Source organism: Oncorhynchus tshawytscha, linkage group LG07 (assembly GCF_018296145.1).
Source record: "Oncorhynchus tshawytscha isolate Ot180627B linkage group LG07, Otsh_v2.0, whole genome shotgun sequence".
Classification (NCBI taxonomy): domain Eukaryota; kingdom Metazoa; phylum Chordata; class Actinopteri; order Salmoniformes; family Salmonidae; genus Oncorhynchus; species Oncorhynchus tshawytscha.
In genome coordinates, this window is record NC_056435.1 from 1,971,650 (window position 1) to 1,984,334 (window position 12,685).

The window sequence follows — 12,685 nt, forward strand, 5'->3', positions numbered from 1 at the left end:
AGTTGCAGATGTTGCTTTGAGGCAGATAACGTTTGTAATGTAGACACAGTCTTGTCCACTGGTCCTAAAATCAGTCCATACAACTCAAGGCTGGATCACTAGTGTTACTTTATTCATTTTTAAATACACCTCCCCACCTGATTACAAAAAAACACCAGAAAATACACCAGAATAGTGTATTTCAAAGAGAAATTGTAGCCTACAAATAGATAGGCCTATTTATTCCCTGTCAATGTCCATGATTGATGCAGGGGTCATCCAGCACCCCAAAACATTGTGGTCCCAGTCAGTTGGTTTTATTTATTTGCCCTCAGCATCGCCTTGTACCCAGCGGTAGAAGTCAGGGACTTGTCAGGACCCGCCCTGTACAATCAACAGCACCGCACGGAGTTGACAAGTGCGCCCTCCCCCATCAACGTCGTTTGACATATACCCATCGTTACAGGATTCGCCTCTGGCAGTTTTTAAAAAGGCAAGCTCAAAGCCACATATTATACTGTATGTGCAGAAAACGTGCGGGGAGGACAGCCTACAGAGATTGGTTCTTCTACAAGACAATCCCTGCTTTCTTCTTCTTCATTTGGAGACAATTGATGTGCATGCGTAAAACGACATTAGAAAGCCCAAAAGGAGAAGACTCGGGTTATTTCGCGGTGGACAATCTAAACTCGAATATAATTGGACATTTGACACAATAAAGACGCCGCAGACACTTCGCCCGGGTGAAGAGTGGAACCTTAGCATTTGATACAGTGATTGAGGGACTTTTACGCACGCAGGCAGTGGCCACCGGTGGATGGTGACTCTTTCAAGGACTTTTGCCCCAAAACCCCAATGATCGAAAGCATTGCAAGCGTTCCATGCAGTACACATAGTAGTTAATTATAGTTGTTTTATGTTTGTAATCGTTTTCATTTGAAACAATATGCTGATTCGTTTTTCACTCCTGGCAACGCTTCTCCTAAGCGAGTCGGGTTGTTTGGGCTCGTTCGTACCGTGCGAACCGTGTGACCAGAAGGTTATGTCGATGTGTCCGCCAGTACCGGTGGGATGCCAGCTGGTGAAGGAGCCTGGCTGTGGTTGCTGCCTGACTTGCGCGCTCCCCGAGGGACAGTCGTGCGGGGTGTACACGGGGACTTGCACGCACGGGCTCCGATGCCTGCCGAAGAGCGGGGAGGAGAAACCGCTGCACGCGCTCCTCCACGGGAGAGGAGTGTGCGCCAACGAGAAGATGTACAAGCCGCTGCATCCAGGCACGGGTAAATATGAGTCTTCATTCACTGATTTATCATTTTTTACCGTTTGTATTTCTTTAAAATGTTCAATATATATATATCTTTATAGGAACTACATCGGCAGATTATCCCATTTGTTAGACACACACACACACACACACACACACACATAAAAACACCACACCCTGTAGTGTATTCCAAATATACCACATGTATTGCCAAGATTGTTTGAATGATAACACACAGCTGAGAGCTGAAAATCCGGGGTTTTCAAGGGCATCATCTTGGTATGAGTGACCTAGTGCCTGGTACATGAAACAAGGTGAAGAATTACCAACATTACAAACATTTTAGAGCCTCCTGAGCTCTTTAGAGGGCTATTTGAGGGACAGTCACTGTGTCTGACGCATTAGCACTTAGTCAGCGGGTTTCTCAAGAGTCACGTTCTTTCACAGGGTTTCCCCCAAGCTTTAGTTTTCATTTTCTCCCCTGAAATGTGTTGAAGAGAGAGGGATCAGCGTTTTACCCTCCTCCCCCTTAACCCCCCCCCCTCTCTCCATTGCCATGCCCCCCTCCCCATTCCTCAGCTTCACCTGCAATAAGTAATCTCTACATCTTTCTCTGGTTAGATTTCTTCCTCCAACTCTTTCTCACCTAAGTAATTTCTCTCTCCCCTCCTTCACCAATATCCTTTCTCTATCTCACTCTTTCTCCTTTAAATCCCATCTCCTTCTCTCCTTCTCCTATGTCTCTCCATCTCTCCCTCCATCATCTTTAATCTGTGTAGTAATTCAGCAAAGTGTTAGCCAAGCAGCTAGATAAGATTGACGACCTCTTCTCATTTCCTGCAGGGTGTGAGAATTTAGAGAGGACAGAGGGCAAGGGGGAGGAGAGAGCGAAAGAGATAAAGACAGAGCAAGACAGATAGAGAGAGATGAAGACAGAGATGAAGACAGAGAGTGGGAGGTAGAAAGAGAGAGGAAGGGGATAAGGAGTCTTTTAGTTACAACTTAATCTGTGGGATTTCGAGAGAATCAAATTCGCCCAGATCAGGAAATACTTCATAACCCACTGAATCCCTCAGTCAGCAACACTGTTAATAAGATTAGAGAGGGCCAGATTAGGAAGTGAGGACTTGATTGGGTTTTAAACTAGGCTATGCTGCCTATGTTATGAATTTAATGTAATATCTTCTGTTATAGGAAAGACACCAAGAGACAACACAAATACTATTTACATACTATTCATATATACATATTGTTAAATACAGTGCAGTTAAATCTTATGTATTATATAGCTCTTATAATATTTAACTCTTATATAATATGTAACTCTTATAACACTTATATAATATATAACTCTTATAACTCTTATATAATATGTAACTCTTTTAACTCGTATATAATATATAACTCTTACAACTCTTATATATTAAATAACTCTTTTAACTCTTATATAATATATATCTCTTACGTAATATATAGCTCTTATAACTCTTATATAGTATATAACTCTTATAACTTGTATATAACATATAACTCTTATAACTATTTTGTAATATATAGCTCTTATAACGCTTATATAATTTGTAACTCTTACAACTCTTATATATTTTATTATTCTTATAACTCTTATAAAATATATAACTCTTATAACTCGTATATAATATATAACTCTTATAACTCTTATATAATATGTAACTCTTACAACTCTTAGATATTTTATAATTCTTATAACTCTTATATAATTCTTATAACTCTTATACAATATATAACTCTTATAACTCGTATATAATATATAACTCTTATAACTCTTATAATATATAACTCTTATAACTCGTATATATTATATAACTCCTATATAATGTATAGCTCTTATAACTCTTATATGTTGTATAACTCTTATAACTCTTATATAATATGTAACTCTTACAACTCTTAGATATTTTATAATTCTTATAACTCTTATATAATTCTTATAACTCTTATACAATATATAACTCTTATAACTCGTATATAATATATAACTCTTATAACTCTTATAATATATAACTCTTATAACTCGTATATATTATATAACTCCTATATAATGTATAGCTCTTATAACTCTTATATGTTGTATAACTCTTATAACTCTTATATAATATGTAACTCTTATAACTTATATAATATATAACTCTTATAAACCTTATATAATATATAACTCTTATAACTTGTATATAATATATAACTCTTATAACTCTTATATATTTTATAATTCTTAGAATTGTTATATAATATATAACTCTTATAACTCTTATATAATGTGTAATTCTTATAACTCTTATATAATATATGTCACGCCTTGGTCTTAGTATTTTGTGTTTTCTTTAATTATTTGTTCAGGCCAGGGTGTGACATGGGTTTATTGTGTTGTCATATTGGGGTTTTTGTAGGCATTGGGATTGTGGCTGATTAGGGGTGTGTCTAGCATAGGCTTGGCTGCCTGAGGCGGTTCTCAATCAGAGTCAGGTGATTCTCGTTGTCTCTGATTGGGAACCATATTTAGGTAGCCTGGGTTTCACTGTGTATTTTGTGTATTTTGTGGGTGATTGTTCCTGTCTTTGTGTTTGCACCAGATAGGGCTGTTTCGGTTTTCACATTACGTTTATTCTTTTTTGTAAGTTCGTGTTTCTTTATTATTTAATAAACATGGATTGCAATAGCCACGCTGCATTTTGGTCCGATCCTTGCTACACCTCTTCGTCAGAGGAGGAGATAGAAGAAAGCCGTTACAGAATCACCCACCACACCCGGACCGAGCGGCGTGGTAACAGGCAGCGATAGCAGGAGCAGTGAAAGGAGGAATGGACATGGGAAGACGTGATGGATGGCAAAGGTTGTTACACTTGGGAGGAGATACTGGCCGGAAGAGATCGCCTCCCATGGGAACAGGTGGAGGCATTTAGGAGAGCAGAGGCAGCCGGAGATAAGAGCCGACGATACGAGGGAACACGGTTGGCAAGGAAGCCCGAAAAGCAGCCCCAAAAATGTATTGGGGGGGGGCTCAGGGAGAGAGTGGCAGAGTCAGGAGTCAGACCTGAGCCAACTCTCCCTGTTAATCGTGAGGAGCAGCGATCAAAGGACTTCTGGACTTGGGAAGAGATATTGGACGGAAAAGGACCCTGTGCACAGCCTGGTGAATATCGACGCCCCAAAGAAGAACTGGAGGCGGCGAGAGCGGAGAGGCGCTGGTATGAAGAGGCAGCACGGCGACGCGGATGGAAGCCTGAGAATCACCCCCAAAAATTTATTGGGGGGGGCTCACAGGGAGTATGGCGATGCCAGGTAGGAGACCTGCGCAAACTCCCTGTGCTTACCGGGGGGCTAAAGAGACCGGGCAGGCACAGTGTTATGCTAGTGTGCGCACGGTGTCTCCAGTGCGGGTGCATAGCCCGGTACGGTACATACCAGCTCTTCATATTAGCCGGGCTAGAGTGGGCATCGAGCCAAGTAAGGTTGTGCAGGCTCAAAGAGCCCCAGTGCGCCTGCACGGTCCGGTCTATCCAGTGCCACCTCCACACACCAGTCCTCCGGTAGCAGCTCCCCGCACCAGGCTTCCTGTGCGTGTCCTCGGTTCAGTACCACCAGTTCCAGCACCACGCACCAGGCCTTCAGTGCGCCTCGCCTGTTCAGCGCAGCCAGCGCTTTCCTCCTCTCCTGCGCTGTTGGAGTCTCCCGCCTGTTCAGCGCAGCCAGAGCCTTCCTTCTCTACAGCGCTGTTGGAGTCTCCCGCCTGTTCAGCGCAGCCAGCGCTTTCCTCCTTTCCTGCGCTGTTGGAGTCTCCCGCCTGTTCAGCGCAGCCAGAGCCTTCCTTCTCTACAGCGCTGTTGGAGTCTCCTGCCTGTTTAGCGCAGCCAGAGCCTTTCTCCTCTTCTGCGCTGCCGGAGCCTCCCGCCTGTTTAGCACAGCCAGAGCCTTCCTCCTCTACAGCGCTGCCGGAGCCTCCCGCCTGTTCAGCGCAGCCAGAGCCTGTCTCCTCTCCTGCGCTGCCGGAGCCTCCTGCCTGTTCAGCGCAGCCTGAGCTGCCAGACTGCATGGAGCAGCCTGAGCTGTCAGTCTGCATGGAGCAGCCTGAGCTGTCAATCTGCATAGAGCTGCCAGTCTGCATGGAGCAGCCAAAGCTGCCAGTCTGCATGGAGCAGCCAGAGCTGCCAGTTTGCATGGAGCAGCCAGAGCTGTCAGTCTGCATAGAGCTGCCAGTCTGCATGGAGCAGCCAAAGCTGCCAGTCTGCATGGAGCAGCCAGAGCTGCCAGTTTGCATGGAGCAGCCAGAGCTGTCAGTCTGCATAGAGCTGCCAGTCTGCATGGAGCAGCCAAAGCTGCCAGTCTGCATGGAGCAGCCAGAGCTGCCAGTCTGCATGGAGCAGCCAGAGCAGCTAGATCCGCCAGTCAACCAGATTCTTCCAGATCTGCCAGTCAACCAGATTCTTCCAGATCTGCCAGTCAGCCATGATCTTCCAGATCTGCCAGTCAACCAGACTCTTCCAGATCCGCCAGCCAGCCAGGATCTGCCGGAGCCAACTACCTGCCTGAGCTTCATCTCAGTACTGGGCTTCCTCTCAGTACTGGGCTTCCTCTCAGTACTGGCTTCCCCTCAGTCCCGGGCTTCCCCTCAGTCCCGGGCTTCCCCTCAGTCCCGGGCTGCCCCTCAGTCCCGAGCTGCCCCTCAGTACCGAGCTTCCTCTCAGTCCCGAGCTTCCCCTCAGTCCCGAGCTGCCTCAGTCCCGAGCTGCCCCTCAGTTACGAGCTGCCCCTCAGTCTAGTGGGGTTCTGGGTGAGGACTACGAGGTCATGGTCGGCGGCGAGGGTGGACTATCCCAGGACGCAAGGGGGAGGAACTAAGACATTTATGGAGTGGGGTCCACGTCCCGAGCCGGAGCCGCCACCATGGACAGACGCCCACCCGGACCCTCCCTATGGTTTTGAGGTGCGTCCGGGGGTCCGCACCTTAGGGGGGGGTTCTGTCACGCCTTGGTCTTAGTATTTTGTGTTTTCTTTAATTATTTGTTCAGGCCAGGGTGTGACATGGGTTTATTGTGTTGTCGTATTGGGGTTTTTGTAGGCATTGGGATTGTGGCTGATTAGGGGTGTGTCTAGCATAGGCTTGGCTGCCTGAGGCGGTTCTCAATCAGAGTCAGGTGATTCTCGTTGTCTCTGATTGGGAACCATATGTAGGTAGCCTGGGTTTCACTGTGTATTTTGTGGGTGATTGTTCCTGTCTTTGTGTTTGCACCAGATAGGGCTGTTTCGGTTTTCACATTACGTTTATTGTTTTTTGTAAGTTTGTGTTTCTTTATTATTTAATAAACATGGATTGCAATAGCCACGCTGCATTTTGGTCCGATCCTTGCTACACCTCTTCGTCAGAGGAGGAGATAGAAGAAAGCCGTTACAATATATAACTCTTATGTAGTATATAGCTCATATAACTCTTATATATTTTTTAAATCTTATATAATGTATAGCTCTGATAACGGTTATATAATATGTAAATCTTATAACTCTTATATATTATATAACTCTTATATATTATATAACTCTTATTTTATTTGTATTTTTTAATTATGAACTTAATGTAATATCTTCTGTTATAGGAAAGACACCAAGAGACAACACAAATACTATTTACATACTATTCATATATACATACTGCTAAATACAGTACAGTTACATTTGAGATATTATATAGCTCTTATATAATATGTAACTCTTATAACTCTTATATATTATATAAGTCTTATAACTCTTATATGATATATAACTATTATAACTCTTATAGAATATGTAACTCTTTTAACTCGTAAATATTATATAACTCTTTTAACTCTTATATAGTATATAACTCTTATAACTCGTATATAATAAATAACTCTTATGTAATATATAGCTCTTATAACTTTTATATATTATGTAACTGTTATATAATATATAACTCTTATAACGCTTATGTAAAATATAACTCTTATAACTCTTATATAATATGTAACTCTTACAACTCTTATATATTTTATAATTCTTATAACTCTTATATAATATATAACTCTTATACCTCGTATATATAATATATAACTCTTATAATATATATAACCCCTATATATTATATAAGTCTTGTAACTCGTATATATTATATAACTCTTATATAATGTATAGCTCTTATAACTCTTATATATTATATAACTCTTATATAATCTATAACTCTTATAACTCATCTATAATATATAACTCTTATAACTCGTATATAATATATAACTCTTATAACTCTTATGTAATATATTACTTTTATAACTCTCATAATATATAACTCTTATATATTATATAACTCTTATATAATATTTATATCTTATATAATATATAACTCTATATGCATGTAGAGATATGGACATTTGGATTTGGCAAGACCCAGGGATTCTTGCCAGTTTTATAGGAGCTGTTCGCATTTGTCATTCACAGACAAGGTGTAGAGAGAGAAATGAAGATAGGGGAGGAGAATGAGAGAGGGAGAGAGAGAGAGAGAGAGTGAGAGTGAGAGGTGTAGAATGCTGTATGTTCATTGGATGACCCAGTTTAAAAGTAATGTCTTCCATTGCATTTGCCAAGCATTGACTTGAGAGGTATGTTGCATTGTCATGATAGACCACACCACTGTCTTGGCCCTAATCCAGCTATGTCACAGTTTACATTTAGCTCCCTCTTAGCTCCAGCTACAAGCCAGGGACTCTGCAAAAGGAAATCTCCACCTCACATGCAACAACTCCAGCGTACAACTACAGAACAAATCTTGTATACATACAGTATTGACTGATTCATGGCATTCATCACTTCAAATATTATATGGAGTCAATTCAACGCCATAAATGAGTAAATATGTACACAATATTTGTAGTTGTCCAGTTTAAAAAGAGAGAGTGTTGGAAGAGAGGCAGGAGAGAGTGAGATAGAGGGTGGGAGCAGTGGTGTAAAATGCTTAAGTATTTTTGGGGCATTTGTACTTTACTTTACTATTGCTATTTTTGACTACTTTTACCTTTACTTCACTACATACAAGAAAATATTGTACTTTTTACTCCATACCTTTTCCTTGACACCCAAATGAAGTCGTTACATTTGGAGTGCTTAGCAGGACAGGAAAATTGTCCAATTCATGCACTTATCAACTGAACATCCCTGGTCATCCCCACTGTCTCTGATCTGGCAGACTCACTAAACATCAATACTTTGTTTGTAAATTACGTCTTAGTGTTGGAGTGTGACTCTGGCTTTCCGTAAATAAAAACACTTTTAAAAATGTTGCAATCTGTTTTGCTTAATACAAGGAATTTGAAATTATTTATACTTGTATTTTTGATACTTAAGTATATTTTAAACCAAATACTTTTAGATTTTTACTCAAGGACAATTTTACTGGGTGAATTTTACTTTTAAAGGTATCTTTACTTTTACTCAAGTATGACAGTTGGGTACGTTTTCCACCACTTCAATTCACTCACTTCTCAAGAGAACATCCCTGGTCATCCCTACTGCCTCTGATCTGACGGACTCACTAAACACAAATGCTTTGTTTGTAAATGATGTGTTGGAGTGTGCCCCTGGCTATCCATACATAAAGAAATTAAAATGCAAATGATGCCGTCTGGTTTGCTTAATATATGGAATTTGAAATGATTTACAGTTTTACTTTTGATACCTAAGTATATTTAAAACCAAATACTTTTAGACTTTTACTCAAGTAGTATTTTACTGGGTCACTTTTACTTAAGTCATTTTCTGTTAAGGTATCTTTACTTTTACTCAAGAATGACAGTTGGATACTTTTTCCGCCAACGAATGAGGAAAGAGAGAAGAGGATCAGATTAAGAGAATGGAGAAATGCTTGTAAATGGACTGTGGCGAATAACTCCCTTAACCACTGACTGACCATGTGAGAAGTAGGTACACATTGTATGAGTCAGCTGGAGATTTCTTGATTGGCAAAACCTCAAGGTCTCCTTCTAGTGTTAGGAGAGGCTCTGTCTAAACACGCTGCCTCTCTTCAACTCTTTTCCTTCATCTGCACCGATGTGGAAGACCTTGACAGTATCCCACTCTTCCTACCTCCTCCTCTTCATATTCCTCCTCTTTCTCCTCCTTCTCCTCCTCTTGCTCCTCCTCCCCTCCCCCTCCTCTTCCTCCTCTTTTTCCTCCTCCTCCTCTTCCTCCTCCCCTTCACCTCCTCTTCCTCCTGCTCCTCTTCCTCACCACCACCGCAACCACCATCATCATCCTCTCTGACTCTCTGTCTCCCTAGATGGTTATTCTCCAGAGGAAGCTATGTTAGTAGAGGTTCCAGAGTCCCTGCTGCCCCAGGCCAAGGTGCCTCTGTACGGGGCCAGAGACCACATCAGCAGCCGCAAGGCTCAGGCCATGAGACAGGCTAAAGACCGCAAGAGACAGCAGGCTAAGCTCCACTCTGTCAGCAGCCTTGACTACTCAACCCTCGCCCTGGACAAACTGCAGCCTGAGTTTGTAAGTTGAACATATATACAATGTTTACACAGACAAACCCGCAGACACACACACAGACACACGCACACACACACATGCCATTCTTGCCCTAAACTATGACCCTGTATGTGTGTAGGGACCCTGCAGGAGAAAGCTGGATGGGATCATTCAGAGGATGAAAAACACATCTAGAGTCCTAGCTCTGTCCCTATACCTTCCCAACTGTGACAAGAAGGGATTCTTCAAGCACAAGCAGGTACCCATGGACTATTCTATCCTATACTATTGTATCCTATTCTATTCTATTCATTTGATCCTATTCTATCCTATACTATTGTATCCTATTATATTCTATCATATTCTATTAATTTGATCCTATTCTATCTTATTCCATTCTATCTTATACTATTATATCCTATCCTATTCTATCCTATACTATTGTATCCTATTATATTCTATCATATTCTATTAATTTGATCCTATTCTATCTTATTCCATTCTATCTTATACTATTATATCCTATCCTATTCTATCCTATACTATCGTATCCTATTATATTCTATCATATTCTATTAATTTGATCCTATTCTATCTTATTCCATTCTATCTTATACTATTATATCCTATCCTATTCTATTCTATCCTATTCTATTGTATCCGATTCTTTCCTGTTCTATTGTATCCGATTCTATCCTTTCTATTATAACCTATTCTGTTTTATTCTATCCCATTCTATTTCATTTCATTGTATTCCTATCCTATTTTATTCTATCCTATTTCATTTAATTGTATTCCATCTTATTCCCTGCTATTTCCTCTCCTCCTGCAGTGTAAACCATCACGTGGGCGGAAGCGGGGGATCTGTTGGTGTGTGGACCGTTTTGGCGTGCAGCTCCCTGGCACGGACTACAGTGGAGTGGACATCCAGTGCAAAGACCCGGAGAGCAACAGCAACAAAAACGAATGAGAGATGGCCAATTTGGTCACCTGACATGAGCCAAGGCCCGCCTCCCTTTACCCCTACTCCTGCAAATCACATGTACATGCAAAATATGCAAAAGCCAATCAAATCAGGAAAGCAGAGCACAGATACAGTACATACACATGGTTTTAAACTATACATCTACCTATACTGAGATGACCTATAACCTCCCTTTGAAGCACATATAACAATGTTCTCTGATTTAAATTATATTAGATTCTGTTTAAACAAAATGTTAAGGCTAAAGAGTAAAGCTCATCTTTTTCACCTACTGTATGTTGTTATCGTGATGTTGACAGGAACTCTTTACTGGGGAGCACAGTAATCTGGGGTCGTATTTAAACGTAACTCTGTTCTCTTGGTCCAAATGTTTGTCCCTTCAGAGCACTTCCCCTACAAGAGAACCTCAGTGACTGAAAGTACTTTATTGTCTGAGTTTGGGTCTATGTCCTTATATGTCTTTCTGAGTGCGATGAGATGAGATGAGCTTTTTTCAGTCCCGCCTTTCTTCCACTTTGTCTCCCAGATTGTTCTGAGTTGAGGGTCTTAAGAACTAGTAACTGCTCGTATACAGTAGGTTGTTGCAGAGTAGTTACAGTAGCTATCTTAATAAACCCATCAACTGCTACTTCTGATGGGTTGTGTCTCAATATAGTGTCATATGGGTGACTGTATGAAATGACTGTGTGTGTGTGTGCCTCCTATACTTTCTCCTTTAGTAGTCTGTATTGTGCCTTACCTTCCGTGAAGTATATAAAAAAGATCACCTCAAAAACACATCATGACAGTCATTTGCTTGTTTTGTCGTTTATAAACGACAGCCAAGAAAGTACAGGTGCTTTGAAAAATCCAACACAGGCTCAAATCGCATGCAAATGCTGCACAGCGTTTCTATTGACTTCTCATAGCTTCCTGTCTGACCACAACACAGTCTTCTGCCTAGGACTCTACTGTATGACCCCTGGAAAGGTGTGGCTCTTTGGGTTTCTATGGAAATCTCAGTGCCTTCTCTCTCTCTCTCTCTCTCTCTCTCTCATGACTTTGAATCCAGATTTACATCCAGGTTATCAGTATGTGGATGTGGAGATTGGTCACGGAAGGCCGTGATGATACTTCTTGATCCTACGTCCCGTTTGTTAACATGATGTTAAATCAGACTGATTTTATTGAAGCTCAAAACATTTGCCAGATATTTTGTTGACATTCCTTGAAATAGACATCCCTTTTTTCAGGGTATGGTAACATGCCAATAGCTTTGACAGGGGCTGTGTGTACAGCCTATGCCTGCCACTAGAATGCATAGGAGACTTGGAAAGGTTTCTCAACTCAGTCTTAAGCTTGCTTGTATGAAAGACCATGACATCTCAAACATTCCATATTCGTGATAAAAAAGCATGTAGGAAAGTAATAGGTAACATTTTACTTAAAGCCAAACGGTACAATGCTTCTTTGCTGCAATTTACTAACAGGCTGAAAATAGCTGTTTAGTCAGGGTCCATCAGAGACGATGGTAAGACGTTATAACAGGGTCATACATGCTTATGACAATTCTTACAATGCAATAATGCAATACATGTTGGCTTTAAGTGAAGTGTTACTAACAAATCTATTTATTCACTGTGTAATTGATATATTTTAACCTTGTCATTTTTGTAACGACAAAGCATTTATTTAAATAAAGTTATGTATTGATGTATGGGAAGGTTTGTTATGTCTTTTGTTTGCTCTATGCTGTGGAAGTAGGGTTGCAAAGTTCCGGTATCTTTCCCCAAAATTGCCAGATTTTCCAGAAATCCCAGTTGGAAGATTCCCAGATTCAGGAGGGAATAAGCAGGAAATCCAGAATCCTCCAATGAGGATTTCTGGAAAACCTGCCAATTTTGGGGAAAGTTACCGGAATTTTGCAAGGCTATTTGTAAGCCTTAATGCAAGTTCCCTATACACCT

At 41.1% G+C, this 12,685-nt stretch overlaps 1 protein-coding gene across 1 annotated transcript; it reads left to right on the forward strand.

Annotated features, from left to right (window-relative positions):
• Positions 1–443: 443 nt before the first annotated feature.
• Positions 444–12,441, forward strand: LOC112239500 (insulin-like growth factor-binding protein 5). Its single transcript, XM_042323810.1, has 4 exons — positions 444–1,259; positions 9,561–9,778; positions 9,894–10,013; positions 10,587–12,441. Exons 1-4 carry the CDS (start codon positions 926–928, stop codon positions 10,722–10,724), a joined length of 810 nt encoding a protein of 269 aa, XP_042179744.1. The 5' UTR covers positions 444–925; the 3' UTR covers positions 10,725–12,441.
• Positions 12,442–12,685: the final 244 nt, after the last annotated feature.

Bases quoted from the DNA above. Each gene is read 5' to 3' on its own strand.
- LOC112239500 (XM_042323810.1), top strand. From the start codon at position 926: ATGCTGATTCGTTTTTCACTCCTGGCAACGCTTCTCCTAAGCGAGTCG. The intron at 9,779-9,893 runs GTAAGTTGAACA...GTATGTGTGTAG, and splicing joins ACAAACTGCAGCCTGAGTTT to GGACCCTGCAGGAGAAAGCT. The intron at 10,014-10,586 runs GTACCCATGGAC...CTCCTCCTGCAG, and splicing joins GATTCTTCAAGCACAAGCAG to TGTAAACCATCACGTGGGCG.